Genomic DNA, 27,495 nt, shown 5'->3' on the forward strand with positions numbered 1-27,495 from the left:
TTCTCCCGGTATGAGTGATCAAATGTACATAAGTGTATGTGTTTTCATTGCAGAAGTTGGATATCTGTATGTGTTTGTATCTGTTTTGGAAGATTGGATTTTTCAATGCCATTTCTAGAAAAGTAGCTTTTGTTATAGAGGACGAAAATTGAGGAGGAGCAATTTTTACAATTGTAGTAACTAAAGCAAATGAGGAGTGGTCAAATTTTCTTTTACTTACTGCAGTAGTTTTAGCAAAATAAGTTATTAGTTTAAGATGAATTTTAAATTTTAAATTTTAAATTTAGTTATGTTGTTTTAGTTGTTGAGACATTTTAAAATTCTTTTTTTAAAAAAAAATAATTATGCAGATTATGTATCTTGTGTTTGCTACTTAAAGCGTCTAAATGCTTAATTTTAGAAAAAACCAGCAATATCCATACACCATTAAAAAGGCACATCTGAGTCACTCCACCTATTAGTATGAAATAGAAATATATTTGTGATGCCAGTCACATGAAGAAGTTCAACAAGTCCTGCAATGATGTATCCTGGCTCTCGAGACTTGTTCATAGAATTCCAACAAATTTTTTTGCTTCTCAAAGCCTACTAGAACACTGTTTATGCTCCTATTACGCCCCTCAATTACTATGGAGTTTTTACATAGAAAATATAGGTCTTATTTATAGTCATAGAAATCATAAGTTCTTTTCCAAGTATGATATAGTTGCTAGATACAACTGCTCTGAATAGTTAGTTCTAGATTCCGATGAAAACAAATAATCTACTAACCGTTGGGACAATTTTTTTATATGAATAGTCATCATACTTTTCGTTGGCAATACTTCGGTGCAAAAAATAAACCATGGAGGTTTATATTCTTGTTTGCAACTTTAAAACTACTTGTTCGACATGAATACAGAACGTGAGGGACCAACGAAAAATCTTCAGGTAGGAAGAAAATTGAAAATTTTCTTGATATTTACATGGATCATAATGATATGTATGTATGCTCACCATATTAGTATTATTTCAATGCTCACCATGTAGTAGGGAATAATTCTGTTTGTCTTTTCTTGTGGTTGAAACTTTTGTTCCCTTGTTACTATTGAAATGATAATGGCCGTAGTTAATGTAATGTAGGTGTAAAGATGATTCATTGTTTGTCTATTTATTATTATTACTATTAAGAAATTATTATTATATTGAGTTGATAGGAAAAATTAGTTGGAATATAGTAGCAGGAAACGATGATTCAATATTTTTGGAAGTTGGTTGGAATATAGTTAATATTAGAAATAACAAGGGTACATCCTAGTTAAAATTAGAAATTACAAGGGTGACAATTAATGGCTGGCGAAATTCTGGTTTTGTTACCAGTGATTAATTTTATTTATTTTTTCTTTTTGTGATATTGTAAATCAAGTTTAATATATTGAGATAGATAATTAATTATTAGGTGTATATTATATGATTTCCCATTGAATTTTAGGATATTTGGAGAGATTGAGGTTCAATTCTTGGCCTTAAATTTAGCAAATAGGATCTTTGATATATAAAATTTATATTAAGAGTAGGAGTTTGATTGGTAAAATGAGTGAGTTTTCGGGGTCTAGGTTAGAAATAAAATAATTTGAGTATCTTAGAACTCACTTACTTACCATTATTGCATAATTGGTAGACCGAGAAAGTTCCAAAGCTTTGCAAAATGTAAAGAAAAAATCTTGAAGATTCCTGGCACGAGTTCGGCATTCAAGGTATGTATGTTAAGACTTTCAGACTTGTTGAAGGACGTTTTCCTAATTAAAGATTAAAAATAAAATAGAAAATGGGTAGGGGCGAAGGATGAGGGTATCTTACCAGTGGTGTTACGGACATTGGTACGAGTTGTGGTGATATAAAGTGAAAGTTTATTACTATAGAATGCGGGTTGAAACCCGATAATGCAAAAGCATATGAGAATTAGCCGATTTATTATTGACTTGAGTTCTTTGTGTGATTGTGGTTTTTTTATCGTATTGCACCCATATAGTTTTGATAATTGAGGTGGTTACGTATTATGTTTATATTGACTGATTGAGATGAATCATCATCCCGTTTATTGAAATTATATTGTGTGCATGCATTGACATGAGATTCAGTATAAGTTGGGCACGTGGAGATCCCCCGTATTGGGGATAGTGAGATGTTAAGATTGTAATTTGGGTACGTAAAGACCGTCCGTGTGGAAATTATTTGATTTTATGATAGTGTGTTGAGATTGTCTGTATAGACACGCCAAGATCGTTCATGTCGGTATATGGACCTCGCGAGTCCCCGTGGGTCATGAACTCTCGATGTATTTCTGAGGGGTATCATGTATATACGGTTGAGAGAGTACTGAGTTTTATGAGGCAAATCATTTCATGGTGTCATATTGCATTGCATCTCATGTCATCCTTCATTCTTGATGAATGTGTGTTTTTAATGGTGGTTGGAAAGTACTTGATATTTGATTACCTCTATTTGATGAAACTTGATTGGTAAGTGTAATATAAACTTGTATAATTAAAGAATTAATTTTTCTTATATAAACTCACGTTGCTACTTCTTCGTTGTCGGTCAATGAGATATACTGGGTACACATGATTCTTACTCATACTACACTTGTTTCACTCTTTTCTGGTGTAGATTTGATTTCGAGTACGAACACATTTCGTGGAGCTTTTTGAGTATGAGCTTGGAGTGTCTTAGAGTTGTGGTGAGCTGCTTGGTTGTTCCGTGGCCCACACCTCCCTCTATCTTTATTTATTCTACTATTTTAGTATTCAAACATGATATTTCTTATTTTGGATTTGTCATTTTAGTTTCAGACTTCAATCGTATTTTAGAAGCTCTTGTACTTATGACACCAAATTCTTGGATGATATTTTTAATTTGTTGCATTTCGTAATTATAAAGAACTCAGTGTTGGTGATTTTCACTTAGTGTTTACCTATTACTCATTAATTAATTAAAATTGATAAAATGTTGAATTGGCTTACCTATTGGTTGGAAACATAAGTGTGATCACGACTTGTGAATTTGAGTCGTGACATGTTCCTTATCTGAGTTAGTTCTTGAGTCACTACATGTGAAGTTTTGTTAAGTCTGCAAGCTTCTTCATCTTTTGATGGAAAGAAATTGTAAAAAAATTATTTTCTCAAGGTTAAGCAAAGGCTTTTGATTACACATGAAAAGTTCTTTTGGAAGGATACACTAAAAAAAATGAGACAACGACACTCTATTTATAATAGTAAAACTAAATTTTAATTTGGAGTCTTCCAAGAATGTATCTTGGCTTTCAATACTTTCGTAGAATTCTAATGATTTGGAGTTGATTCTCCTGCATACTTCCTTCAATTAATAGGTAGTTTTCACATAAAAAAAATTATAATTTATTGTCATAGAAACGATAAGTTCTTGTGATATAGTTGGTAGATCTAATTGCCCCGAATAGTTAGTTCTAAATTCCGATGGAAACAAATAATCTATTAACTTTTGGGATGAAAAACTTTATATATACGATCCTGATACTTTTTGCTCAATATTGTTGGTGCACAAAATATAACCTTTTGGCGTGTCTTGGAGAACTTATCACGGAGGTATCCATTCTTGTTTGCAACTTAAAGGAGAAATCTATCAGTGGAGAAATTAATGCTTCCAAAATTTCACATCTAAATTAAAAGAGCATTATATAATAACAAGGAAAGAAAACACATGTACTAAAAAGGGATTGCGCAAACTAAATTGAGATTTGAAGAATCATCATACTCCATAATGCAAATGTTCCAATCTTCAGCTATTACAACTATATGAAAGAGAAATACTAACAAAACGACAATGAAATATTGTTTTTGTCCTAAATTCTTGGTCCTTTCACTAAGCGCTAACCTAAGAAAGTAATTTGAACATTAAACTTGAAGATCTAGGATCCCAATAAAGTCCTATTTCATCACCAACATTTAATTTACAATTGTTGAACAATATCATGCACGAAAGATAAAAGTCATCATTGTGCAATTTCCTTAAGAAAACACTTCCACCTTGATACTTCTTAAGGATATTCTCCTCAGTTACATTCCACATGTCAACAAGCACATCACACCCATTCTCCAAACTTTTGGCCGCATCCAGCGTCCAATATCGGAGAATGTATTCAAACGTATCAAAAAACGGAATCACCAGTTTTCCTACAATAACCTCGTCACGGGTAATCTTTTTCTTGATCTGCCAGGGGTTTTTCAAATCGATTTTAGGGGGAGGGTATATGTTCATTATTTCAATTAGTTCTCGAGTCACTACATGTGCAGTGTTGTTTTATTTGCAAGTTTCTTCTTCAACTTTTGATGGAAAAAAATTGTAAAAGAATGTTTTCTTAAGGCTAAGAAAAGGTTTTTGATTAGACATTGAAGAAACTGTTGGAAGGATACACTAAAAAAGAGAAAGTGGCACTCTTTTTATAATAGTAAAATTAGGTTTTATTTTTTATTATAACCTTGAGCGGAAACATAGAATTTTGGGTGATGTTTTTTTTTTTTTGACAACCTTAATTTTTATTCCAAAAATGGTCTTTTAATAATTTTGAGTTACCTAATTCACTAGATTTTTATATTTAAACTTTTTCCTTTTATATTTCTCTCTATTTTTTATATACTTAATTTTAATTTCAAAAACGGTCTTTCAATAATTATTGGAGTACCTAATTAGCCACGTTATATTTAAAGTTTTTCCTTTTATATTTCTTTCTACTTTTTTCCCTTAGATTACTATCCAAATAGAGTTATGTGAAAAAAGAGGCATTAAGACTTTATTTATCACGGTAAAATTATAATTCTGAAGGATAAAAAGGGTCTTTTAATAATTTTGAGTTACCTAATTCACTAGATTTTTATATTTAAACTTTTTCCTTTTATATTTCTCTCTATTTTTTTATATACTTAATTTTAATTTCAAAAACGGTCTTTTAAAAATTATTGGAGTACCTAATTAGCCACATTATATATAAAGTTTTTCCTTTTATATTTCTTTCTACTTTTCTCCTTTAGATTACTATACAAACAGAGTTATGTGAAAAAAGAGGCATTAAGACTTTATTTATTACGTTAAAATTATAATTCTGGAGGATAAAAAGGGTCTTTTAATAATTTTGAGTTACCTAATTCACTAGATTTTTATATTTGAAGTTTTTCCTTTTATATTTCTCTCTATTTTTCTATATACTTTATTTTAATTTCAAAAACGGTCTTTTAATAATTATTGGAGTACCTAATTAGCCACATTATACATAAAGTTTTTCCTTTTATATTTCTTTCTACTTTTCTCCTTTAGATTACTATCCAATTAGACTTATTGGAAAAAAGAGGCGTTAAGACTTTATTTATTACGGTAAAATTATAATTCTGGAGGATAAAAAGAGTCTTTTAATAATTTTGAGTTACCTAATTCACTAGATTTTTATATTTAAAGTTTTTCCTTTTATATTTCTCTCTATTTTTTTATATACATTATTTTAATTTCAAAAACGGTCTTTTAATAATTATTGGAGTACCTAATTAGCCACATTATATTTAAAAATTTTCCGTTTATATTTCTTTCTACATTTCTCCTTTAGATTACTATCCAAATGGAGTTATGTGAAAAAAGAGGCATTAAGACTTTAGTTATTACGGTAAAATTATAATTCTGGAGGATAAAAAGGGTCTTTTAATAATTTTGAGTTACCTAATTCACTAAATTTTTATATTTAAAGTTTTTCCTTTTATATTTCTCTCTATTTTTTTATATACTTAATTTTAATTTCAAAAACGGTCTTTTAATAATTATTGGAGTACCTAATTAGCCACATTATATTTAAAGTTTTTCCTTTTATATTTCTTTCTACTTTTCTCCGTTAGATTACTATCCAAATAGAGTTATGTGAAAAAAGAGGTATTAAAACTTTATTTATTACGGCAATATTATAATTTTGGAGGATAAAAAGGGTCTTTTAATTATTGACAAAAGGGATCTTTTGATAATATTTTGGAGTTAATTTCTTAAATGGTCACCCAAGTTAAGAGAATTGTCTTGAAATATTATTTATGTTTTATTTAAGACCAAGAGTATGTTTGGTATGATGAAAAACATTTTCTGGAAAATGTTTTCCCATTTTCCCATGTTTGGTTGGGACAAAAGTGTTGGAAAATATTTTCCATAACTCTCCTCCAATTTCAACTTATATTCTTTTTGGGAAAAACAATTTCAAAATATTTTCAATTTCAAAATTTTATTTTTTCACCTGATCCCTGACTCCCCCCCCCTCCGGCCATCCCCCTTCCCCCTACCCCCTCCCAAAAAAAGTAATTTTGCTTTTTAAAAATATTTTCAACTTCAAATTTTTATTTTTAAACTCCTACCTCTCCCCCAATCACCCAAAAAAGTAATTTTATTTTTAAAAAATACTATCAACTTCAAATTTTTATTTTTTCACTCCTATCCCCTCCCCTCCCCCTACCCACTACCCCACCCCACCCCCACCACCATCCCAAAAAATAATGATTTTGATTTTGAAAAATATTTTCAATGTCATTAATTACTTTTTACTCTAGTAAAAATAAAAGATGTCTCTCAAAAATATTTTTTATTCATAAATCACACACTAAAAATCATTTTCGGAAATATTTTCTACTGACCAACCAAACATGAGAAAATAAGTCCAAAATCTACTTATTTTCCAGAAAAACATTTTCCTCCATACCAAACACACCCCAAAATATCACCCAACTATTAGAGCCGTCAATATGGGATAAGCCTGTTGGACCGGTCTGGCCTAATCCGAGATTTAATAGGGTTGGACTAAGAATTTTGGAGCCCATTTAAGAAAAGGGCTTGAGAAATATAGGTAGGGCCGGCCCGTGGGCCAATAAAAATTAATTAAAAAATATAATATAATATTAAAATGGGTAACTTTCACATATAGCAAACAAAAAATTCATATTTGTATGTTATAGCAAAGTTTGCATAATTGCGCTCCATAGCAAACATAAAACTATATAATTCACTATACATATACAATTGTATAATTCGCTGGCTAAAATTGTATAATTCGCTGGCCTATTTCGCTGCAATTGTATAATTCGCTATCCTATTTCACTGTGATTGTATAATGCACAATTGTATAATTCACTGCCTATTTCGCTGCAATTTTTTTATAAAATTTGTTTTGCATACAGTTGAATCGAATTAAAATGTATGTATATTGCATAATTATAAGTGTATAGAAAGAAGATATATGTTTTTCTCTCGCTTTATACAAAAACAGAAACACAATATATACACTTCTATTGTATAAAGCTAGAGAAAATTGTATTTCACTGCAATTGTATTATTCGCAATTGTATTATTCGTTGGCCTTTTTCTCTGCAATATTTGAAGTAAAAAAATGTTTGTAAATTGTATAATTAAGTGTATAACACGAAGATATATATTTTTGCATGTATATATACAATTTTTCTCTTGCTTTATACAAAACAGAAACAGAATTATACACTTCTGTGTATAAAGCGAGAGACGCGAGTGTAGACACGTAATTTTGACCGAAATTAAATTTAACACCAATTTTTAAAGCATAAATAATTTTATCAATTTAAATTAAATATATTTTGACTTTTTTATTATTATTTTCATTAAGTTTATTTAAAAGATATAAAAATAAATAACATAAATATAATTTTTATTAGATAAGTTTATGTTGATTGTTAATATATATATATATACATATATATATATATATATATATATATATATATATATATATATATATATATATATATATATATTGCGTTTGGAAAAACCCATACGACGCCGCGCGAAAAAGGGGTGTGACATCTTTGGCGACTCCACTGGGGACTAGAATTCGAGCTTGTAAACATGGACTTCTACATGACTTTATTATGTATTACATACTTATCGATTTGTGAATATTGTGTTTAATTGCATAATATGTTATTTGTTTGCTTATTTACCCTTTTGATAATATGTTAATTATCATATAATTGTCTTTCCTCGCGCGTCCATCTGAGTCTTCTGAGATATTTTATTCGGAGATGCGATTACGCTCCCGAGCCATGAGATATCAGAGACGCGGCAACGCTCCTGGGAAGGATTCTATAGTAACACATGTCTTAGGATAGGAAGGACTAACAGTGAGGCTAGAAAGCCCTGCTACTGGTAAGTTGTCCCTTCTCGACTCGAGTAGTCCGCTCGTTTTATGGCCAGTCTAGAAAACTTCCTTATTAGATTGTTTACCTAGTAAAACAAGCCTCAACAATGACTATCCCTAATAGGATTCGATTGATCTGCATCATGCATAATGTTGAATTAATGGGGAGCTCGACACAAGGGTCGAGCCTGTCTAGGAGAAGTATCCCTAGTTGAGACTATCATGTACATTATTTTGTGTTATTTGTTGCATTATGGGGAAGACTATACAAATGTTGATCAGCTTTAGATGAATGAATTATAATGAAAAATTAATTATAACGAAAAATATCAAATTAAAGTTTTGATGTAATCCTTTTATTAAACACAGTTTTTTCTATCAAAATATATATTTCTTTTACAAATAGAAAAATCTATTATTACCATCAAAGATTTTCTATATATATAAAAAAAGGATTGAAAATTTAATCAACAAAAAATAAAATACAATCAATATATTAATATTTTTAGTTTTGGAAAAATTTTAAGGGCTATTTATATATATATATATATATATATATATATATATATATATATATATATATATATATATATATATATATATTCTCTCTCATTCTTCATTTAATAACTATTTTTTAAAAAAAAAAATTAAAAAAAATAAGAATAAAAAAAATTACTTTTTTTTATGTGTGTGTGTGTATGTGTATGATTATTTTATTAAAAAATAATAAAAAATTTACTTTTTTTTGTGTGTGTGTTTGATTTTTCCGTTATTCTTGTTAAAAAATATATATTAAGCCTAGTTTGTCACTATCATAATATAGGGAAATATGAATCCATATGGGAAAGGAGATAAGAGACAAAGAGAGGACCAATCACCTCGATTCATGATAGTGGATAAGGCCCCAACACTCTTGAAGACATGGTATGAAAATATGACAAACCATGGACGAGGAATGGTGTTCAAACGCTTGGGATTTCTACGAAGCCTTTTGTATGTTGAGCCACGACGGGATTTAATAGAAGCACTAGTGCATTTTTGGGACCCGTTATGGAATGTATTCCGTTTTTCTGATTGTGAACTCACCCCCCACCCTTGAGGAAATAGGGGCATTCATTGGAAAGGGTAAACATCTTCACAAAGAAGAGCCTATGATACCAAAATATATTAATGGGAGGAGGTTTCTAGAGTTACTGCATATAAATGAGAATGATATAGGTGGTTGTCTCAATAATGGATGGGTCCCGTTAGAATTTTTGTACAAAAGATATGGCAAAAGTGATGGATTCGAAGTGTATGGAAAGAAACTCCGTAATAATGGGTGTCGTCTGACCTGAGAAGCACACAGTTATGATGCCTTCGTGGTGACTTTTTTGGGGATCATGGTATTTCCAAAAAAGGGAGGAAAGATTAGCATGAACTTAGCTGCAGTCATTACAACTTTTGAGAAAAAACCTAATATCACCCTCGTACCAATGATTCTGGCAGACATCTATCGTGCTTTAACTATTTGCAAGGATAGGAAAGACTACTTTGAGGGATGCAATATGTTATTACAACTATGGATGATTGAACACATTCGTCATCACCCTTATGCAGTGAACTTTAAAGTAGAATGGAATGATTAAATTGGAGGCCACAAAGAAAGAATCAAAAATCATAGTTTTTCGAAGGGTATTGAAGCTTGGAAGCAACACCTCAATAATCTGAGTGCTGACAAGATTCTGTGGAATTATCATTGGTTTCCATCGGCTGAGGTGATATACATGTCTACTTTTCGATCGTTCATTATCTTAATGGGTCTTCGAGGTGTCCAACCTTACATGCCACTTAGAGTCATGCGACAACTTGGGCGACGCCAGTTTATACCACCCAATGAAGATATGCGTGAATTCATGTATGAGTTTCATCCCAAGATACCTTTAAGGCAATCAGAGATATTTCAGATTTGGGGGGGGGGATGCATACTCTCAAGTCCCCACGATATGGTGAAGGATCGCATAAGAGGCGAGGTGGACCAAGCATACTTAGACTGGGTTCTTGATCAGCCCCTTCCTAAGGTTATGCCAGAAGGGTTAATAAAAGGACCTATAGATCGAGAAGCAGAAATTGAGGTTAAGATTAAGCAAGCTCGCCTCAAAGTCGAAAGAAGCTACAAATCTACTCTGGATATCCTAAGTAATGACATGAAAAACACTAAAGAGAAGTTGGCCCAACGTGATGCGATATTTGAAGTTAGAGTTAGAAAACACCGCTCTACCATTCTAACCTTACAAGAAGACTTGGGCATTGCCACAGGAGCTATGGAGCAACAGGAAGAGGAGTATAAGAAAGAAAAGGCCCAACTTATCTGCGCACAGTCTAGACTCCAAACTCAAGTTAAAGCCTCTATGGAACGGGAAAGAGAAATAGCAAGGCGTTTCAGTGCTTATCAGGCAGACTGTGAGATTGAGAGAGGTCAAAGGATAGCCGAGCGAGATGCACTCCACCTTCAAATTGAAGAGCTCCAAGAACAAAGGGAAAATTTGATGCATGAAGTCAATACTGCTCACCACTAGTTACAGAATTGTTATTACAATATGGATGAAGCCAGAGACTGAATACTGCAACTGAGGGATGAACTCAACAATGTTTATACTAGATATTTACACCAGAACGATGAGAGGTTGGGCCAACAGGCCCGTGCATTGGCTCCATATCTACCGAAAGCGTTGGCGAAGATTTATAAGGGCCTTGGAGATGATTGAGATTCGAGGATTCAGTTTCTTTTAGAGTCTATTTTCTTAGTAGTGATTACTTCATTATTATTATTATTTTAGTTATTTTCTCTTTCTTTTAGTTTTGTTATTTTATTTCATTTAGAGTCTATCTAAGTCCTAGGTACTTCTGTTCTTGTTTGTTTTATTCAAATCATTGTTTCAAATATTTGAAAATGAATGAAAAAGATTTACTTTCGGTCACCTTATGTGTATTTTTTTTTAAAAATAATTATTATTATTAATATTTTTCTAGAACTACGCAAGATCTGATTCATGGGCCAAACATGATACGTATACACCCAAGGGGGTTCGATCCAAATTATTATTATTATTATTATTATTTTCTATTTTCTTTCTTCTTTCTCTTAAAAAATGATAATCATACTGATAATAAATAAATAAACAAATAAGTAAATAAATAAATAATAATAATAAAATACTAAAAAACTAATGAAGAGAAGAATGCCTAGGTAAGCCGAGATGAAACATGAGGTCCTCCATATTAGAAGTATGTATGTGGATACAATGTGCATAATTTCTTAACACTAATCGGTTTATTACTCTATTCAGAGAGAGAGAGAGAGAGAGAGAGAGAGGAAGAGAGAGACATACTAGCTTAAAGGTGGTTGGTTTGTGGTTAAACTGGCATCACATCCTTACAACACAAGATGGAAAGGGAAACAGAAAATGGCCCCCAGAGACGGAAATGAATCGGACAATGATGAGGAGATCCAAAACCAGATGACTTCACAAAAAACAGGGACAACAGAAGAGATAAGGGTGTTAAGACGACAAATGGCAGAGATGTACGAGGCTTGGATGAGTGGACAACCTCCACCATCTTCAATCCGAGACTATTTTAATACAAATATGTCTCACCCTATCCAGGTGTCGACAAGCGATCTGATATATCCCCCTGTATTCGGCCCCTATGCTAACACATCCAATGTCGTTGGAACTTCTATGGTGCGCCCTTCGAATACGCCTGTGATAAGTAATCCACTCTTTGTGTCAACTGCCCCGACTAATAGCATCCCGCAGCTAATGATGGTGCCCAAATCCAACAGTGATCCTCCGCCCAAAGTTCGGCGTGATCAGAGTTACACTCTTGAAGAGGCCATTAAATTTCCCAGCTCTCATCCCCACATTCATCAGTATAGTTCCCCTGTCGAAATTGAGAAGATGGTCAAGAATGAGGAACATGAAGAAATAACTAAGAAAATGAAGAGTTTGGAACAGAGTATAAGAGATATCCAAGGACTAGGAGGCCACAAAGGCGTCTCGTTCAGTGACTTGTGTACGTTGCCTCACGTTCATTTACCTGCTGGTTTTAAAACTCCAAAGTTTGAAAAATATGATGGTCACGGAGACCCCATAGCTCATCTAAAGAGATATTGCAACCAATTGAGGGGTGCAGAGGGCAAAGAAGAGTTACTTATGGCCTATTTTGGGGAAAGCTTAATAGGGATTGCATCTGAATGGTTCATAGATCAGGATATCACCAACTAGCACACATGGGATGATTTGACTCGATGTTTTGTACGACAATTCCAATATAATATTGACATTGTTCCAGATCGCTCCTTGTTAGCTAACATGAGAAAAAAGACCACGGAAAATTTTCGTGAATATGCTATCAGATGGAGGGAACAAGCTGCTAGGTTTAAACCACCGATGAAGGAGTCAGAGATGATTGACGTTTTTCTCCAGGCGCAAGAACCTGATTACTTTCACTATCTGCTTTCTGCCGTAGGGAAGACATTCGCTGAAGTTATTAAGGTAGGGGAAATGGTGGAAAATGGCATCAAGTCTGGAAAGATTGTAATTCAGGCTGCCTTAAAAGCCACAACACAAGTGCTTCAAAATGGTTCTGGAAATATTGAGGGAAGAAGAGAAGGGAGGATGTGGCCACTATTGCATCAGCGCCCAGGACTCGTGTTCTAGGTAATTCCCCACAACACTATTTTCCTTCCCAAGCTCCACAATATTCTATGCCATACACTCCATATCATGTTTTTAATGCACAACCAATTGCACCCCCTTCTTATCCACAATGGCGTGCACCAACTCCACAAAATCATCCACCACCCCCACAAGTTCATCAAAACACTACTAGAATTCCTTTCCGTCCTAGACCACAATACAAAAAGGGAAATGGTGTTAAAGGTGAGTTCACTCCTATTGGGGAGTCGTATGCTAGCTTGTTTAAAAAATTAAGGACGTTGAATGTTTTGAGTCCTATTGAGAGAAAGATGTCGAATCCTCCCCCGAGAAATTTGGATTATTCTCAACATTGCGCATATTGTTCTAATGCCCCAGGGCACAACATAGACAGATGTTGGTATTTGAAAAGGGCCATTCAGGATTTGATCGATTCTAACCGAATTATGGTTGAAAGTCCGAGTGGACCCAACATCAATCAAAATCCATTGCCGAGGCATACTGAAACAAACATGCTGGAAATGATGAAGGGTCATGAAGAGTTTGCATCTCCGTATAAGCCAATCATTAGGGTTGGAACTGGCATTGAGAAGTCAGCAAATGTTGTTGATCTAACAAAAATGATGCCTTTAGGGGCGGAAAATGTGTTAGAAAAGTTGAGTCCATCAAACACACCCATCTTAACTGTGAAAGAAGCCCTTAAAGATGTTTGGGCAAGTCCGAGTAAGGCAAAATCGTTTGTTCCAAAAAGGCCAAACAAACCTATCTTGATCGTGCAAGAGGCCCATATTCCTCCTGTCATTATCAGGCCAGTATCCCAGCTCCCAATGACTAACCCCAAAGCTGTTCCTTGGAATTATGAACCTACTATCGTGACATACTAGGGAAAAGAAGTTGCTAAAGAAATAGATGAAGTGGGAGGAATAACCCATTCAGGAAGATTTTATGTCCCGATGGAATTAAGGAAAACTAAAAATGACCAAATACAAATGAAGAGTCTGGTCACTGAAAGAGAGGCAGAGGAATTCCTAAGGAAGATGAAATTATCAGACTACTCCGTGGTGGAACAATTAAGAAAGACTCCAGCCCAAATCTCTTTGTAGTCTTTGTTAATACATTCTGATGAACATCGTAAGGCTGTAATGAAAATTTTGAATGAAGCACATATTCCTAGTAAAGTTACAGCGAGTCAGTTAGAGAAGATTGTTGGGAGAATATTTGAGGTAAACCACATCACCTTTTCAGATGATGAACTACCCAAAGAAGGTACAGGACATAACCAAGGCCTACATATCACTGTAAAGTGTGAGCTTTCATATGTCACTCGAGTTCTAATTGATAGAGGATCTGGAGCAAATATTTGTCCTTTATCAACTCTACAGAAATTGAATGTTAGTGCTGAAAGGGTCCGACCCAACAATGTATGTGTTAGAGCTTTTGATGGGTCAAAAACAGATGTTATTGGTGAGATAGAGCTCGTACTAACCATAGGGCCTGTGGATTTCACTGTGAATTTTCAAATATTGGATATCAACGCGTCCTACAATCTGTTGTTGGAGAGGACATGGGTGCATAGGGCTGGAGCAGTACCCTCAACATTGCATCAAATGATTAAGTTTGAATACGACCGAAAAGAGGTAATTGTCCAGGGTGAGGGGGATTTGTCAATCTACAAAGACTCTTCCTTCCCTTTTATCAAGGCGGATAATGAGAATGAGGCACTAGTTTATCAAGCTTCTAAGGTAGTGGTTATTGAGCATGTCCCCGAGGGGAGTGTCATTTCAAAACCAAATATGCCCGTCGCGTCTGTAATGGTGGTGAATGAATTGCTGAAACATGGGTTTGAGCCGGGTAAAGGCTTAGGAATCTGCTTGCAAGGAAGAGCTTATCCTATGAGTGTACGAAAGAGCATCAGTACTTTTGGCTTAGGCTACCAACCTAGAGTCGAGGACAAAATGAAGGCAAAGAAGCAGAAGAGAGATGTATGGTCACTTACCAAGCCTATACAACCAATCTACAAATCTTTCATCAAAGCCCGCGCAACAGAATCTTATCAATCATCTTTTCCAGAGCCAGTGATGAAAGTTGGTGAAGAAATGATCAACTATTTTAAAGATTTATTTGTCGAGGTTGATATGGTGGAACTCGGAGAAGGCACTAGCAACAGAGATGTGCAATTCATTGGTCCTGATGTCAGTCTAAACAATTGGGAGGCCACCCCTCTCCCCGTTTAAGACGGGTCTTGGTAGTCTGTCTTGTTTTTTCTTTTGTCATCCGATTCATTCAAGGATTGTAATTTGGATTTATCTTGTCGTTTTATTTCAAACATTCTATTTCCCTTCTCAATAGGATGTAATTGCATCTTTATTTCAGTCTAATATATTTGTTCGTTTTCTTTTATGCAGTTCTTTCTATGCCGATTCTAGTGATATGATATGCATGCAGAATTTTTCGCCAGATTTTAATATCCAATCTAATCTTCGACCTAATATTGAAATAATAAGTCAAGAAATTGGATATGATGAAGACAGAGTATTTGAGGAAGTAAAGAGGGATTTCAATCATTTTGAAAATAGGTCAAACCCAAATATGAGTGAAACTAAGACGATAAATTTGGGGGATCAGGAAATTATTAAGGAGACTAAGATAAGTGTATATGTTCGACATCAAAAGAACGATATAATCCAGGCCCTGCTTGATTACAAAGATGTTTTTGCGTCATCTTGTGATGACATGCTTGGATTAAGCACTGACATGGTTGTAAGTTGCCAATTGATCCTAATTTTCCTCCAATAAAGCAGAAGTTGAGAAAACTCAAAACCGACATGAGTGTAATAATTAAAGAGGAGATCACAAAGCAACTTGAGGCCAAAGTCATTGAAGTCTCTCAATATCCTTCTTGGTAAGCCAATATCATATCCGACCCTCAGAAAGACGGCAAAGTTCGAGTGTGTGTTGATTATCGTGATTTGAATAAGGCAAGTTCAAAAGATGTTTTTCCTTTGCCTAACATCCATATTTTATTGGGTAGTTGTGCTAAACATAAGGGCGTATTTTTCCACATCATGCCGAAACCAAAGGCAAATTTTCTCCAAATTGGAGAGGACCATTCATTGTTAAAAGGGTATTACCCAATGGTGCTCTTTATTTAGCAGATATAGAAGGCAAAGTAACAGAAACGGTCGTCAATGCAGATGCTGTGAAAAGATATTACATATGATTGAGTTTTGACATTAGAAACCCTTGTGTTTGGGCTTGACATTTCAAGGGTTGATTCAATGGGATCTCTTGGTTATGTTGTGTCCTTGAAAAAAAACAAAACAAATTGCCTGAACTACGTTTGACCTTATTCTTGTTTTGGCAAGAGACGTAGGCAGCCCTAATATTGGGTACGGTTCAACCAAATACAAATCCAAAAATTCATATTGTAGTATACTGGGCAAAAGTCGTTTGTTTATTTATTCGGTCTTTCATCTTACATCTCAAAATCAACCCCATCATCTAAAGTCAAAAAAAAAATCTTTGCATCAGCCCTTGATATGTCGAGAATAAGTTGGTTAAAGGTAGGTAAAAATCCTTAATGGGCACCATAAGACAAATGTGAGAAAAGAAATAAAAATGAGAGAGTCTTATTGGTGAAAACCCTAAGTGGGCACCGTAAGGCGAAAAGGAGTTGAATATAAGAGAGTCTTATTGGTGAAAATCCTGACATGCACCATAAGGCAGACGTGAGCTGGAGCAATTAACATGATTGAGTTTTAGCGGCAAAGACCTTCGTGAATACCACAAAGTCTATAAGGGTTCAGATTATTTATGGCTTCATTAAGTGTTGGGATTCCACATCAAGATTGAATAATCAATAATGGTAGATGAATAGATTGGATAGCCAAGTCTGAAAATCAATTCAAATTGCATGGCATGATCAATAGATTCAGCTCTCACACTCAGATAAGTGTTTCTTTCTTCTTCTTACAAAAAAAAAGAGTCTTCATCGAATCTTTTCTTTTATTCTCATATAGTTCGTAATTTTCTTATACTTTTTTCGTCACTTTTTGTGGTATGTATTTGAGTTGAGTCTTCCACAAAAAAAACTATGAAGGAATTTCAAGACTCGCTACCAAGTCTCTAATCGGCACTAGACAAAGCATCAGGCTACTGAGTTAATCTGTCTTCAAGTGTTGAATTCGAAAATTCTCTGATCCTATGAAGGCTAAACAATGAGTGTTCTGAGATAAAGACATTGGATTTAGGTCCCAAAGTAACCAAATTCGAATGAAAGTACTATCAATCAATAAGAAGTATTGACCGTTGAAACAATCAAAGCGTCATAAGTGTTTGAGCCGCCCTTGTCGAAAGATGAAACCACAAACCAACCACCTCCTTTTCAAACTCACAAATTTTCTTTGTTGAAGTAGGGACACAAGTTGTTTCAAGATTGAGGATTCGAGGAACCTAGATGTTCAACCTAGTTTGCAGCGAGTGAAATGAAAACCCTACAATAAAGACTTGCGGAATATTATATGAAAGTTGGCTAATATTTCAAAATAGCAATTACTTGAATGTTGGAATATTTATTTTATTTATTATTATTATTATTATTTTCTCCTTGAAGGAACTTTCAAATAATGAAGATAACATTCACAATGTTTCGTTGGTATTATTAGTTTTGTTGAAAATTTTATTAACAGGACCCTCCTGGATAATGGGACTAGCAGGACCCTCTTGAATAATGGGACTAGCAGGACACTCCTGGATAATGGGATTAGCAGGACCCTCTTGGATAATGGGACTAGCAGGACCCTCCTGGATAATGGGACTAGCAGGACCCTCCTGGATAATGGGATTAGCAGGACCCCCCTGGATAATGGGACTAACAGGACCCTCCTGGATAATGGGTTTAGCAGGATCCTCCTGGATAATGGGATTAGCAGGATCCTCCTGGATAATGGGATTAGCAGGACCATCCTGGATAATGGGACTAACAGGACCCTCCTGGATAATGGGAATAGCAGGACCCTCCTGGATAATGGGATTAGCAGGACCCTCCTTGATAATGGGAATAGCAGGACCCTCCTGGATAATGGGACTAGCAGGACCCTCCTGCATAATGGGACTAGCAGGACCCCCTGGATAATGGGACTAGCAGGACCCTCCTGAATAATGGGATTAGCAAGACCCTCCTGAATAATGAGATTAACAAGACCCTCCTGGATAATGGGACTAGCAGGACCCTCCTAGATAATGGGATTAGCAGGACCCTCCTGAATAATGGGACTAGCAGGACCCTCTTGGATAATGGGACTAGCAGGACCCTCCTGAATAATGGGATTAGATTACTTTCTCATATGATTAGCACTTTCTAGTCTAGATTTTTAGTTTTATTTTCTCCTGAAATAAACACTTCCTAGCCGAAGTTTATGTTTTATATTTATATTTGCTAATAACTCACAAAAAAATTTCCCAGTGAAAACTGGGGCAAAATTTATTTTTATTTTTTTGTTTGATGTGGTGGTTCTCAGGTTTTCTCAAGCGAGACCGGGATTTGAAATTTAAGAACGAAGTTTCAAATTTTTTAGAATAATCAATTCCATGATGGTTAGAATTAGCTTCTTCAATGCATGTAGCAGCCTGACTTCAACACATCTTTTACTAGTCAACTTTTGATCAAGAAAACACGCATTTATTCAAGAGCATTTTTCAAGTTGTCATTTTGAAGAATGTCAAAAGTACCTTCTAAGTGGCAAGTTCAGCCTCCATTTCAATTCTAAGTTAAGATATTCACTAAAAAATCAAGATGATATCTTAAAGTCAAAATTCAAGTGAAGATTCAAGAAAAGTTGTGTGGATGGAAGTTTGTACATTTGTTTTTCTTTTGACTAATAGCTTTCAATTTTTATGTAAGGATAAGAGCCGCGATTTAGAGCCTCGATGGAACCTCACTTAACTTCCAACTCATCACTTTATCTCCTCGAACTACAAATGGCCTGATTCCCTTATCACCCGGGATATGTAGGATGTCCAAACAAGGACTCGGTCGCACAAATTTTGGTCTTTCAAATTAAAGTTCGATCAAAACTTGTCACTTTGTCTACTTCTTTGTCTGAAAAACTCTTCGTGTTTTCAGTCAAAGAGGGGCAAACTGTAGACACGTAATTTTGACCGAATTTAAATTTAACACCAATTTTTAAAGCATAAATAATTTTATCAATTTAAATTAAATATATTTTGACTTTTTTATTATTATTTTCATTAAGTTTATTTAAAAGATATAAAAATAAACAACATAAATATAATTTTTATTAGATAAGTTTGTATTGATTGTTAATATATATATATATATATATGTATATATATATATATATATATGTATATATATATATATATATATATGTATATATATATATATATGTATATGTATATATATGTATATATATATATATATATTACATATATTATTTAAATAAACTAATATTTCTTAATTATATTTTTTTTATTTTAATTACCCATATAGCTTTATTTATTTATTTACTTAAAACAATTAATAATTATATAATTATCATTTTTATATATATATTTAATATTAATATTAAAAAAAAAGAAACACACACACGATCCCATGACCCACTCCCCACTCCCCATTCCCCATGTACACCTGCACACACTACACAAAACATATAAAAAAAAAGATCTACAAGCAAAAAAAAAGGAAAAAGAGCAAAAAAGGACAGGAAAAAAAAAGAAAAGAGAGGAGAAGATCAAAAAAGAAAAGAGGCAGAAAGAAAAAATCTGCAAGTAAAAAAAAAAAACAACAAAGAATTTTTTTTTTCCCGAAGAACACACGCACAAAGAAAAGCACAACTAAAAATAGTGGAGTTCGAGGTTTCAAGTTCGTGGTTCCTAAATTCTTTCTTTTTGTGAAATAATTTCCACAAGAGGTAATACTAATTTTATTTTGTATTAGTTTTATGTCATGATAATGCGAGAATGAATTGCAATATATATTAAAGTTGTTAAATTTCGCATGTGTTTAAACCATTAATATTTATTCATGTTATTGTATGAAGTATGTTCAAACGTTCATATCAACTTTATGTTTAGATCTTTTGTATAGTTATATTTAGTGTGAAATTATTATAACAAACCATGATTCATTTTATATTTAAATAACCCATAGTTTATTTTATATTTAAGTTAAATTATTGTACAAGCTATGTAATTTTTAATATTTAGTTTATAATGATAACATGTGTAGCTATTATGTAAATATATTAATTTTAGTTAGTAGAATTTTCGTTTAATGTTAGTGACGTAAAAAAATCGAATAAAAATGAAACAAAAGAAAAATACAATAATAGTAATAAGAAGAAGAAAAAGGGAAAGGTTAAAAAAAATATAAACAGTGAAAAAGAGTATACTAAAAAAGAGGGGAAAAGAGAAAAAAAATAATAGAAAAGAAGTATAAAAATAATATAAAAATAATAATCAATTGAAGAGGAAAGATTTTTTTAATTTTTTTTTTGAATGTTTCTTTGGCCAAAAAAAAATTAAGTTGAAATAAAAAATAAATAAAACCTTGAAAATATAAAAAATAATAATAATAATAGCAAAAGATAAGAAGGTAAAAAGAGAAAAATATATAAAAAATAGAATAAAAAATAAAAATAATAATAATAACAAAAGAAAAAGTAAAAATAAAGAATATCGTATTTTATTCTGCTTTGCGTGATTTAATTTATATGTGTATATATATATTTTTAATTAAAGGGCGTAGATTAATAAAATAAGGTAGTTTTAATATATTTAAATAAATTAAAGAACGAGAGGTAAATACAGTTGTCTTAATAATATAATATTCAAAAATTAGTTTGAGTCATAGAAGTCCATAAAGCGACCGTGCTAGAACCACGGGACTCGAGGGATGCCTAATATCTTCCCCTTGGTCAATAGAATTCCTTACCCGAACTCGTTCGCGACTCTGAAAAAATCAAAATAATCCCTTAATTAATAACGTGACTTAAATTGGAAAAATTCATACGCCGCCGCGCGAAAAAGGGGTGTGACAGCGAGCGAGAATGGAGAGTGGCGAGCGAGATTTCTGGGAGAGAGACGCTGGCAAATTTTAGATAACGTTTGCTATGGAGCACAATTAAATCAAACCTTAGCTATTCCATTTATTTTAGGTGATTAGTTTGCTATTATATACAATTTTCCCTATTAAAATTTATAATTAAGAAAGTCCAAACTCAAAATTTATTTAAAATTTAATTCCCTAAAATATTTAGGGAATACCGTAGTTTGTTTATTCACCATCAGCAGTCGTCTTCTCTAGTTCTCTTACTAGTTTGTTTTTTAAGGAATCACTATTCAAGCTTATTCTCTGGTAAAAACAAGTTACTTTTCCCTCTTTATTTTAGAATTCTTTACTTTTGTTCTAATTTAAATTTTTTGTTTTGTATTCGATGTTCATTCTATGTGCTCGACCCACCCTAAACACATAAGCAAATTAAAAATATAACATTATAAGTTCTTACAATAATCTAAGTTAATATTGCAATAGCAATTGCATATATAGTCAAACTTAACGTAAAAATTATTTGAAATATATAGACTAGATCTATCACTATCTAAAAATGATGTGAACTATTTTTTTTTTGAATTTTATTTTATTATATCTTGTGTTTCTTTGAAGAACTATCTGTCACACTTTACATGTCAACATACTGTTAATTTATTATATTACTTGTTTTCAGTATCACTGTATGGCTCTAAATACAACAAATTCCTCTCCTTTGTTCTTTAATTCCTATTGTCATACATTAAAATAATCATTATTTTTTATCTTAGTTAAATAGGTTAATCTAAAACGGAATTATAAATAGATACCTATCGGCTACCTGAATGCATACACATGCTATATTATAAAATGTAAAACTTGGTCATCTACTCATCTATAAATATACTACCATTCAGTTGATCTAATTTTTGAGTTAAGAGTTTTGAAAAATTGTTAAGATAAAAATAGAACATGTAATTTAGTTGTTCATTTGGCTAATATTTTTTATTATCTTTTTATTTTATGTTATCACAGAAAAATAGAAAAATTAATGGATGACACAAATATTATACGTGAAGATACCATGGAGGAAACTGAGCCAGTACAAGGAGAACCAAAGCAAAAAAAAAAAAAACAACATCAGATGTGTGGGAAAATTTCATAAACATTGGCAAAGGGGAAGATGGAATGGAAAGAGCAAAATGTATTGACTGTAAAATTTTAATTTTTAAAGTTGGTACAACTCTCAAAGGTACAAATTATGGGACATCACATTTACGTCGTCACAAGGGGGTATGCCCAATGCTTAAATTTCATGATCTGGGTCATATGTTCATCAATCAATAAGGCAAATTACAGTCTAGAAAAGTTGATCAACAAATACAGCATGAAATGCTTTCAGAAGCTATTATTAAGCATAATTTGTCGTATTCTTTTGTTGAATATGATGAAATTAGGAATTGGATAAATTATATAAGTCCAGATGTTGTGATGTCTTGTGGAAATACAGAAGTTGCAGATATAAGAAAAATGTATGTTAGAGAGAAGGACAAATTGAAACAAGAATTGGCTAAAATTTCTAACAGAGTATGTTTGACTTCTGATTGTTGGACATCATCTACTTCTGAGGGATACATTTGTTTGACGGATCAATTTGTTGATGAAAATTGGAAGTTGAATTGTAAAATTCTAAACTTTTGTCGTATGTATCCTCCTCACACTGAAGTTGAAATGGCTGCTGTTATATACGACTGCTTGAAAGAATGGAATATAGATAAGAAGGTATTTTCTATTACTTTGGATAATGCCACTGCCAATGATAGTCTGCAAACTATTTTAAAAGGGCATCTAAATTTGCAAATAGTTTGGTATGTGATGGTGAGTTCTTTCACGTGCGTTGTTCTACTCATATTTGAATTTGATTGTTCAAGAAGATTTAAAAGCAGCTACTGATTCCTTGATTGCAATTAGGGGAAGTGTTAAAGCATGTTAGAGGATCAGATGGGAGAATGCAAAAGTTTGAACAATGTGTTAAGCAAGTTGGAATTGAAACTAATCTTGATTTACATTTAGATGGAACTCGACATATTTGATGCTTGAAAGTGCTCTCCCATATGAAAAGGTTTTTTCTAGTCTACATTTACATGATAGAAATTATACTCACTGTCCTACATTTGATCAATGGAGAAGGGCTGAAAAAATATTTGAAGTCTTGGAGCCATTTCATGAGATAACAAATTTGATTTCTGCTTCAAGTTATCCAACCTCTAACTTGTATTTTACGCAAATTTGGAGAATTGAATGCATGCTCAAAGAGAAATTGAATAATGAAGATAAAGTTATTGAGGATATGGCTTCAAAGATGCATGTGAAGTTTGAAAAATACTGGAAGCAATATAGTGTAGTACTTGCATTTGGAGCAGTTCTTGACCCCCGCATGAAATTACAGTTTAGATGGAACTCGACATATTTGATGCTTGAAAGTGCTCTCCCATATGAAAAGGTTTTTTCTAGTCTACATTTACATGATAGCAATTATACTCACTGTCCTACATTTGATCAATGGAGAAGGGCTGAAAAAATATTTGAAGTCTTGGAGCCATTTCATAAGATAACAAATTTGATTTCTGCTTCAAGTTATCCAACCTCTAACTTGTATTTTACGCAAATTTGGAAAATTGAATGCATGCTCAAAGAGAAGTTGAATAATGAAGATAAAGTTATTGAGGATATGGCTTCAATGATGCATGTGAAGTTTGAAAAATACTGGAAGCAATATAGTGTAGTACTTGCATTTGGAGCAGTTCTTGACCCCCGCATGAAATTACAGTTTTAAAGTTTTTGTTATTCTAAGTTGGATTCTATTTCCGCACAAAAAAAGATCTCTCTACAGAAAAGCAAAATGTTGTTAGAGCTTCTACAACTATTAGGACTACACCAAGTGTTGCTAGGAGGAAATCCAAAGTATTTAATGTAAGTAATTTCCATCTTGTTAAAAATTGAATATATTTCTATTCATATCAAATATTTTTTCTTTGTATATTACTGTCTTTACTAGTCTTGCATGTATTCACTATTGTCATATTTTAAACTTCATAGGAATTTAAAGCATTTGAGAATGAAACTGTTTCTAGCGATGGAAAGTCAGAATTAGATCTTTACTTAGAAGAACCAAAGCTTGAGTATGAAAAGTTTCAAGATATGGATGTTTTCATGTATTGGAAGGATTGCTCTAACAGATATCAGAACATTCAGTAATGGCCCGTGATATACTCAGTATTCCTATTACCACTGTATCATCAGAATCGTCATTCAATATTGGTGGACGTATTCTCACTAAATATAGAAGTTGCATCCTTTATGAAAATGTCCAAACACTTGTTGCTACTTGAAATTGGTTACATGATTTTTCTCAAACTAGTAGTATATTTTGGACACATTTAAATATTACAATTGTCAATTTAGTTATTCTTTAATATTTAACTAATTAAACCGCATATAAATTGCAAATGAAAATGAAGATGTTAAGACAACCTTCCCACAAGTTGATTCAGATATGCTTGATGAAGATGATCATGAAGTGTTAGATACGCCATAAGTTTCATGATTTTATTAACGAGTATTTTTATTTTTTTATGGTTGGAATATTGATATATTCTTCATGTTTTATTGTGATCATTGCAAAATAATTAGTTTAATATTTCTATTTAGATATTTATATTTTACTAGAAAAAAATAATAAGTATTATAAAGATAATTTTATTTGTGGATTTGATTTAACAAGTAGTAAAATCAACCTCGTGTAATAGTGTTTTGTCGATATTTATGATAATATTTATAAATTATAATTTATAATTTAATTTAAGAATTTTAAAAAATATAATTTCTAAAAAAGTGAGTTGGCCCGACAAGCCTGTAACCTACGTACTTGTGGGTTGGGTCAGCCATTTTTTGGCTCACACCAAAAATGGGTTAACTCGGCCTGACCCGTAAAATGTCAAAGCCTGTATGGATTAGCCCGAATGGGATGGACCAACCCATATTGACGGCTCTACCAACTATCACTATTTTCCTCCAAATATACTTGACACTTTAAAATCATCACTCTCTCCTAGTTGGCATAACATGTCATTAAAGTTTTTTTTTAAATAATAGACTAATTTAATTCATTGAACCTATTTCACTAAAATAATGATCATATTATTTTTAATTTATTTTCAATCTATAAAGAATAAATTTTCATTCTTAAAATCTTTTATCATAATTAATTTTTTCTTATGTTATGAAGAATACATTTTTAAAATGTACTATAATTTTATCAATTTTGAATACATATAAACACATACATTCAAAAAAATATTGATATACAAATCATTCATTAATGCTAATTTACAACAATTAATCATAAGTTGTATAATAAATCAATAATATTAAAGGTCAATTAACCATTACAATAATATTAATTGTATATTTTGCAATTCATGGATATTATTTTTTTTAAAAAAAAGAAAGTGAATAATATTATATTTTTTATCCAATTAGAAATACTAAATACCTCAAAAGTCTCCTTAAATTCTAGTTGATACACCATGTCATTAAACGATCATTTTATAAAAATACTAGACCTATTTAATTCATCAAATTTATGTCTCTAAATAAATATATAAATTAATGAGAATTTATGAAGATTATAAAAAAAGTAATTTAAAATGTCTAGTAACTTTATATGTTGTGACCAAACAGAAAAAATCTCTGTATGCACTTATTACCTGATAATTTTAAAATTTCCAACTAAATTATTTGAAAATTTTAAACAATTTTTTAAATAAAAGTATTTAGATAAATTTGTAAGGTTGACAAAAAAAATTGTTAGAAAGAGAAAATTATTATTTAACTTTTTTTTTATTCTTTTATTCTATATTATATTATATTATGACTTTTCATACAGTGAAACATCAATAAATAAACTAATAACTAATTGAGTTTACTTATTTAATTCAATAGTAAACATATTATAAGAGATTATTATACTGATAAATAAAAATAAAAATTTTATTTTCTATAAATATTATTCACTTACTATTTTGTCACGACCCAAATTTGCAAGTCGTGATGGCACCTATGTTCCCAACCAATAGGTAAGTCAACCCAACATATTAACTCAACTAAATCAACAAATGAGTAAAAAGACTAATACTTAGCAAGAATCTCCAACATTGGGTTCCTTATAAGTACGAAATGCGGAAGATAAAATATATCACCCCAAGAATTGGTGTCTTAAGTACAAGAGCTTCTAAAATTCGAAGCAAGTCTGAAACTAAATAACAAATCTAACATAAGGGATATCCTGTTTGAATACTAATAACAGAATAAATAAAAGATAGAGGGAGGTGTGGGCCACGGAACAGCCAAGCAGCTCACCACAACTCCAAGAACTTCAAGCCGGACTCAATTTTCTCCACGAGATGTGCTTCTACTCGGAATCGAATCTGCACCACAAAGAGTGCAACAAGCGTAGTATGAGTACAAAACCACGTGTACCCAGTATGTTTCATTGACCGACAACGAAGAAGTAGTGACGGGAGTTATATAAGAAAATAAATTCTTAGATTGTACAAGTATATATATATATATATATATATATATATATATATATATATATATATTACACTTACTATTTAAGTTTCATCAATAAAGGAAATCAACATTTAATATTTTCCAAACACCAAACGAAACATATAGTCATCAAGAATGAATGATGGGATGAAATGCAATGCAATATGATGTCATGTAATGATATGTCTCAGAATACCCAGTACTCACTCAACCGTATATACATGATACTCCTCGAAAATACATCGAGTGTTCATGACCCATGGGGGACTCGCGAGGTCCATATACCGACACGGACGATCTTCATGTGTCTGTGCGGACGATCTCAACGCACTATCATAATATCAAACAATTTTCGCACGGACGGTCTCCACGTGCCAAAATTACAATCTTAACATCTCACCATCCCCAGCACGGACGATCTCCACGTGCCCAACTTATACACAATCTCATGTCTATGCACGTGCACAATATTATTTCAATATAGGGGATGATGATGCATCTCAATCAATCAATATGAACATAATACATAACCACCTCAATAATCACAAGTATACGGGTGAAATAAATAAAACACAATCACACAAGGAATTTAAGTCAATAATATATCAGCTAATGCCCATATGCTTTGACATTCTCAAATTTCAGTCCACATTCTATAATAGTACTTTTCCTTTTTATAACACCGGTACTCGTACCAATGCCCGTCACACCATTGATACGAGACCACCATCTTTCCCCCTTACCCCTTTGTCTATTTTCATTTTTTAATCTTTAATTAGGAAAACGTCCTTCAACAAGTCTAAAAAGTCTTAACATACCTTAGATGCCGAACTTGTGCCATGAATCTTTTAAGATTTTTCCTTTCCTTTTCGCAATGTTTCAGAACGTTCCCAATCTACCAATTTTGCAATATTCGTAAGTAAGCA

At 32.4% G+C, this 27,495-nt stretch overlaps 1 protein-coding gene across 1 annotated transcript; it reads left to right on the forward strand.

The window, feature by feature from the left end:
* Positions 1-22,483: 22,483 nt before the first annotated feature.
* Positions 22,484-23,789, forward strand: LOC109120311 (zinc finger BED domain-containing protein RICESLEEPER 2-like). Its single transcript, XM_019213973.1, has 2 exons — positions 22,484-22,735; positions 23,076-23,789. The coding sequence occupies exons 1-2, from the start codon at positions 22,484-22,486 to the stop codon at positions 23,787-23,789; spliced, it is 966 nt and encodes a 321-aa protein (XP_019069518.1).
* Positions 23,790-27,495: the final 3,706 nt, after the last annotated feature.

Source organism: Solanum lycopersicum, chromosome 5, assembly GCF_036512215.1.
Source record: "Solanum lycopersicum chromosome 5, SLM_r2.1".
In the NCBI taxonomy this organism is placed as follows: Eukaryota; Viridiplantae; Streptophyta; class Magnoliopsida; order Solanales; family Solanaceae; genus Solanum; species Solanum lycopersicum.

Coding starts and splice junctions, on each gene's coding strand:
- LOC109120311 (XM_019213973.1), top strand. CDS start 22,484: ATGTATGTTAGAGAGAAGGACAAATTGAAACAAGAATTGGCTAAAATT. Junction 22,736..23,075: donor AATGGAATATAGATAAGAAG/GTATTTTCTATT, acceptor CCATATGAAAAG/GTTTTTTCTAGTCTACATTT.